This window comes from Branchiostoma belcheri, unplaced genomic scaffold (assembly GCF_001625305.1).
Source record: "Branchiostoma belcheri isolate BF01 breed outbred unplaced genomic scaffold, Haploidv18h27 scaffold922, whole genome shotgun sequence".
Taxonomy (NCBI): domain Eukaryota; kingdom Metazoa; phylum Chordata; class Leptocardii; order Amphioxiformes; family Branchiostomatidae; genus Branchiostoma; species Branchiostoma belcheri.
Window position 1 is genome coordinate 1 of NW_017804601.1, and position 6,823 is coordinate 6,823.

The 6,823-nt window shown below is 42.5% G+C and overlaps 1 protein-coding gene across 1 annotated transcript in view; it reads right to left on the reverse strand.

Moving 5' to 3' along the window:
* Nucleotides 1–92: 92 nt before the first annotated feature.
* Nucleotides 93–6,823, reverse strand: part of LOC109488268 (kinesin-like protein KIF11) — a gene marked incomplete at its 3' end in the record, with an annotated part of 7,758 nt that continues 1,027 nt past the window's right edge. Inside the window, exons 2-6 of the mRNA XM_019792463.1 lie at nucleotides 6,173–6,275; nucleotides 5,342–5,474; nucleotides 4,471–4,566; nucleotides 3,119–3,326; nucleotides 93–250 (exon numbers count right to left, since the gene is read on the reverse strand). Of these exons, the coding sequence (XP_019648022.1) occupies nucleotides 93–250; nucleotides 3,119–3,326; nucleotides 4,471–4,566; nucleotides 5,342–5,474; nucleotides 6,173–6,255 (678 nt within the window). The remainder of the gene's footprint in view (nucleotides 251–3,118; nucleotides 3,327–4,470; nucleotides 4,567–5,341; nucleotides 5,475–6,172; nucleotides 6,276–6,823) is intronic.

The following is a 6,823-nucleotide window of genomic DNA, read 5'->3' on the forward strand; positions in this document are numbered from 1 at the left end:
TTTTGGATGCAAGGAAAGTGCATAATTAATTCTGTATCTGTATCTGTATCTGTATAGCCGGTATAACCGCCATAATTGTAGTGTCATCTAACCTTGTACTTGGAGACAGCAGCTTTAGTGCCTGCTGCCCAGTCCTTCCAGTTCTCCTGCTGCTGTGTAGCCGTGATGTCCACCAGGCCCTGTCTCAGGGTGTCCACCATCTTGGTCAACTGGCTGTTCACGTCGTGCGTCTGATTGGTCAGGCACTTTCCTGTGAGTTCCAGGTACAAACAATATTCTATGTTACATCAACATACACATGTACAGTAAAGGTTTTTGTGACCTTCAAATTCACCCTATTTCTGACGTTTTGACCTCCTGTCAATCTATCTGTCAAACTTTCCTGAACCCATGTGCAGTCAACGCTGTTCAGTTCAGTTTCAGTTTATTACGATACCCTTTAGCCCGTTAGGGCTAATCTTCCAGGGCTCAATACACATTATTACACATTACACACACAGTACAAATATACACATATGACTACAAATTTACATACATGAGGTCACAGGTCAGACAAGGTACTAATCATAGCTAAAATCATTAAACGAGCATATTATCGGCTAAGTATAAAACTAATATTACCATTACTAAAAAAATTCAATATAAAAACTATCATTATAATTAAAACCATTAAGTTGCATACAATTGATCGATCAATCTCTTCAACTGCCTCTCATCGGATACAGCCTTAACCTCATTTGGTAGTGCATTCCACAGTTTTACACATCTGTAGGTAAACATCCTCTTTCCACTGTTGTTCTTAGGTTTCGCTGTCTCAAGTTCACCCATTTCTTGTGTCTCTGACCTGTCAATCTTCCCCATTGACATGCTGGGAACGTAATGTGCTAAGGACCTACACTGTCTGGATAAGCAGATATAAAAGCCACAGCTAGGCCACCCAAAACAATACTTCTGTACCTGTAAGTAATAGCGTATGAACACTAGTGATGCATATCGGTTCACTGGACTTGGATCCGGACTTGTAAAAATGTTTAGGTTCAAGTCCAAAAAAACCTAAAAGTCAAGAACCGAGTCCGGACTTATTACCATAAAAGACCATTTCACATACCCCTTTTCTTTCCAAACCACCTAAAACCTTCCGTAGATTGCAAAATCTTTGCTGCAAAATGAAGAAAACATTGCCATCGGGCATCGCCAAGTACTGGCCTCCATGTTATGTGACCAAAGTTTCACCCAGACAACATTGCAAGGTTGCTAACATGCAATTTTGTATATGCCATGGGTTTAGGTCCGGACTTACGAGTCTGGAACTGAACCTAAACCTCTGGACTTGAATCCGGACCTGAACCTAAAATTGAGTTTAGGTATGCATCACTAATGAACACCAACTGTACTGGAGACTTTGCTTCACGGTGGTCTAAAACGGCCTCAAAAATCACCACTCGTGGCTAATTAATATTAATGAAAATTAGATGTCAATTACACTTGTCACCATTGGCAACTGTCCATGATTGGTTGACACTTTCGTGGGCCGGCTCTAGAAATGTTTACCTTGCTGTTTGCCCCCCTGCAAATTCTTCCCGCCAACTGTTCTATTCATATGCGCACTTCTCCAGATCCCCTATTGTTCTCATTTCACACATTCTAACAATACATAGCGTGGGTACAAGCTCAAGCTATGATCATTTTCTGGCCTGGTACACACACACAGAACAATATCGTTTCTAACTCTGTGTAATTCAGTTGCGATCAAAACGTAAAATTACTCAGATAGTGGCGGCCACTAGGTTACCCTTGACCGGCCAAGATCGGGCAAGAATTCGAAGAACGCCGATAAGCCAAAATCCTCGATGAGATTTAGACTACATGTTACTAAAAAAAGCCGCCCTTATACCCTCTTCTACAAAATATAAAATAAACCCCGGCTCGTTACTTTAAAAGTGATCTTGTTGTTTGAAAATATAACCCTTGATACAAAGTAACAAACGTTACATTAGGAGTGCTATTTTTTAACACTGCTGACGTCGATCTTTCCACTCTCTGTTGTTGTTTTGATTTTGTCAGCGCCATCTTGGTTTCCGTATTTTTGTAAATTAGCGCATGAACGCCAGTGTTTCTTGAACGCAACTCGTTTAGATCTTATTATTTTAGACATCCCCGCGAGTTAACACGTATTCTGTACTTATCTCTTTATTTGTTCTGGACGTTGTTTCCGAGATCGGCAATACTTCGGCAGAACCAAGGACGAAACATGAGAAGTTTCGGCTTGAATAATGCCGCAACAAGTTACTACACAATCTGAAGTNTTCTAAACCTTCTTGCCTTGGCTGGACAGAACAAAAACTGGGAAAAATGTGTACCTCGTTCGCAGATTTGAAAATCCCGGGCAATTATCACGCTTGGGGAGCTCAGCGAATACAATGGCCGCTTGGGCAACGAATTTGAATATGTTTGTTTTTTGAACAAAAGGGCGCTAAAAATGCCCTCTCTTCTCCTCATTATAACTCCAAAACATTTCAACAATCCCATGTGGAAAATGTACATTTCATATTTTGAGAAATATCTGAAGTTTGTCAAAATAGAATTTGATCAAACCAAGACGACCGTAAAGGTTACAACGCCGCCGCCATTTTGTCTTTTGGAAATTCGCGTACGTTCTCGCCGAAAGGGAATATGGGAGAAAATGTACCAAAAATTTTGAAAAATAAGTTAAAATCTTCTAGACAGCCAAAACCTGAGAACGTAGCGAAATTTCCAAAGGCAGATCTTTAGATAATACCTTTAGGTGTTGTTTTACACACAAATTAAAAAAATGAGTTTTGAAGGTAAAAGGTCAACGACCGAAAATGACATTTACACATGGGCCGCGTGTTGGCACAGTGAAGCTCCATGTCAGCTTGTCACTTCTTTATTTTAACCTAGTTTCATAACCAACATATCGATTTTTTAGGTTCCTATTTTAGTTTTTCTGTAGGATTGCCCGGTCGTGAGTTTTTTTAGAAATATTCGGGCCCGCTGCTGGGTGTTATGGAGGCATGCCGGCCAGACACTTAGTGGGCGGGGCCTATTCACATAGCAATGGGGATTTTTGCATAGTAACCAGACCACCGTGCTTTACCTAGATCTGACATAAGGCTGGTGCACGTGTTCAACTGAGCGTTGGCGTTTTCCTCCACGTGATGCTGCATCTCCGTGAGGCTGGCCTGGAATCCCTTCTGGAAGTAGTGTTGGCACACCTTGTTGAGGGTCTCTATGTGTTTCTTTCTGTCCAGCTTCTTGTGCAAACCCTCAACATCACCAAGACTGCTGTCTGCCGTCTCAAGCAACTGTGCCAAAATAAAAAGGTTTGTCATGAAAGTTCATCTGTGTTGGTAGTTACATGTTTAAAGTTAAAACTTTTGATCCAACACGAAAATTCTCTCACCTAGAGCTTTGGACCAGTCACTCTGGTCTTCCTCAGTAGACTGACCCAGTGAAGCTTGTCACGTGGCTTCTTTGAAGTGTGACGTCAACACTGGGTCAAAGGTATCTGGTAGACGATGTCGGCCCCCGTCGCGGTTCAATGTAGGGTGATGGGCCCTGATGTAAATGGCTTCCTTCACCCCTCTCAAGAAATAGTCTTGTTCAGTGTCTAAAATCCTTACAGTGTCAAGTGAGACATGGTGTCCGGGTGACTCTATGTGAATGTGTTGAGACACCTCTGAACTGGCAGAACTAGGCCGTGTATGTTCCTGAAACCTGGCTTTTAGAGACCTCTCCGTTTCACCAATATAAGTTTCCTGGCAGGGCCCCCTGTTATTCTTGCCCTGGCAGGGGATGTGGTAGATGACACCACACTTCTATTGGTGAAAAGGAGAGGTCTCTAAAAGCCAGGTTTCAGGAACATACACGGCCTAGTTCTGCCAGTTCAGAGGTGTCTCAACACATTCACATAGAGTCACCCGGACACCATGTCTCACTTGACACTGTAAGGATTTTAGACACTGAACAAGACTATTTCTTGAGAGGGGTGAAGGAAGCCATTTACATCAGGGCCCATCACCCTACATTGAACCGCGACGGGGGCCGACATCGTCTACCAGATACCTTTGACCCAGTGTTGACGTCACACTTCAAAGAAACCACGTGACAAGCTTCACTGGGTCAGTCTACTGAGGAAGACCAGAGTGACTGGTTGAAAGCTCTAGGTGAGAGAATTTTCGTGTTGGATCAAAAGTTTTAACTTTAAACAAAAAGGTTTGTGTTTTCTGTAAGGATCCTTCCCCACGCACATGCTGTCAAACTAGGCTAGAAATTCATTTTTGGGAATAGGTGCACCAAAGCCCTGTAGTCTGTCCAGAGAAACACACAAACACACAAATAACCCACCTATAACAATATGTCTGTACCTGGAAGTAAAAAAAGATTGCTGCTTGCATACAAAATCAGCTTAGATACAGATTCCTTTGGTGGAACAGCAGCTGTCCTTACCAGTGACGCCTGGTTGTACAGCTTTCCTTCGGTCGTAACGTGCTGCTGGACCAAGTACTCCTTCTCAGCACTGTCCTGTTTTGTTGTGGCAAGGTTCTGAAGCAAAACGATACAACATTGTTTGCCCACCAAATGCTTCAACATTTATTATGAAGAATACAGACTGACAGGTGTTTTTAACATATTGACATCAAATTATTTTAGTAGACTGTTTGTAGACTACCATGGCATCTGTTCTAATAAGAATGTCATACAAGTATGTAGGGCTGCATACCGGTTCACTGGACTTGGATCCGGACTTGTAATAATGTTTAGGTTCAAGACCAAAGTTTCACCCAGACAACATTGCAAGGTTGCCAACATGCAATTTTGTATATGCCATGGGTTTAGGTCCGGACTTACAATACCGGAACTGAACCTAAACCTCTGGACTTGAATCCAGACCTGAACCTAAATGTGGGTTTAGGTATGCAGACTACCTGATGGTCAACGAGTGGTAGGCAAAACGCATTGCAGTTGCCTGATTTGCCTACCGATGATTTGAATACTAGTAGTCTTCAAATAAATTATCTGCGTGTTAATAGAATGAATGAAGACCTTTATTATACATTTGTGTTCTACAGAACTAAGTACAGGTCGCATAGGTACAGAACATGAACATAAACATATATACATTACATACATATGAACATATAGGAGTGTAAATAAATGTCTAATTTCTATTCTTTTCGGCTTCGTCTCGCTTAGTAGTGATTGTATGGATATATGCGGCTGTGAGATTACTCAGAGTAGGTTTATCAAAAGTTAAATGTTAAAGTTAATGATGTTAGCTACGAAGGACTACCATGATAACAAATAGAAATTGACAAACCCTGTCAAAAGAAAACTTCTTTGTGTTGTGTCCACCGAATCCACGTTCCTTGGTGGCCACACACACCTCCCTGTTGTTTTTGACGTCCACTATACTGTGAGAACCTTTGCTCTTTTCGGTCTGGTTCAATGGTCTGAAAATGTAAAAATATGATGCATACCATCAAATTCATTTCTTTATTTCAGAAAGATTACAAGCCTACAGAAACATCATGGCAAGTACTGCAAGAACTGCCTTACACACAAGGACTCAAGAAAATGGGACTAACAAGCCTCGCAATCAGAAGATTCCGAGGGGACATGCTGGAAGTATTCAAAATTCAAAATTCAAAATTGTAAAGGGACTAGAGGGTATCGACAAGGACATACTTTTCCAACCGCTTGACACCCCCTACAATACAAGAGGCCACAGTTTGAGACTAAAAATACCTAAAACAAGACTAGAAATCCGGAAAAAGTCATTTGCAGTACGAACAATCTCTGCACCGGGAACCAACTACCCCAAGAAGTTGTGCCGAGCAAACCAGTGTGAACGGGTTCAAGAGTAGCATAGACCTACACATCAAGACCGTATTAGACGCAGGAGCGACCAGAGGCTACCCGCCATCAAGCTCCTGACTGCGGAGACAAGACGATATCTCTGCAGTTCAGGTAAATTCAGGTAAAAATTCAAGTTCAGACATGCTGCTGGCTGTCATGATGCCCCTACGACCGCTCACGGTTACCGAGTGGACTGCCATGCACCAAAACGCGGTTGACATCAAGTTGTGGGAAATAAATTGCCTCCACTAGAGGAAATTAAAATCTAACAGGAATCAGTGTTTGTCCGTACCTTACTCGAACCATAACCTGGATGTTCGACTCCCTTGGTGCGCCATTGCTGCCTCCACTCGCTGACTTCAGTTTGGTCGCCATTATTCTCTCAACCTCTCAACGGTACTGTAGTTGGAAAGGAGAAGACAAAGTTACGCGCTCGGTCGACGTCTCTCGCCCCCTCCCCCCCCAAAAAAATAATGCTGAAATTCTAGTGTATTTTCTCTAGATGTAAGGAAAAGCCAGCAAATTCTACCTTAAAACCGCTGGTAACACACATTTTCCGCCACTCACCGCCGAAAACCTGCGCTCTGATTGGTTTATCAGCTGTGCATATTTACGTATTACTAGGAAAAATGGCGCGAGATTTCTCACGCGGTTGTGGTAATGTTCTGCTGGCCAAAATAGATATCGGTAAATATGAAATCCAGCTCTTCTGAATTCGAAGACAACATGCAGTTTATTTTCGCGGCACGCCGTGCCCTTCCCAACAGCACAGCAGTATTTTTCACGTGAGTAGCCCAGCACTCAAAAATATTCCCTGCCGCCGCCTCTGCTAGAATTTGCCTGAATTCCTATCACCTCAACCACCAAGTAAAACGCTTGTCAACAAAAAGGAAGGGTCTTACGTGCAAAAATTATATCAGACCTGGTGCAATGATAAGTTGAA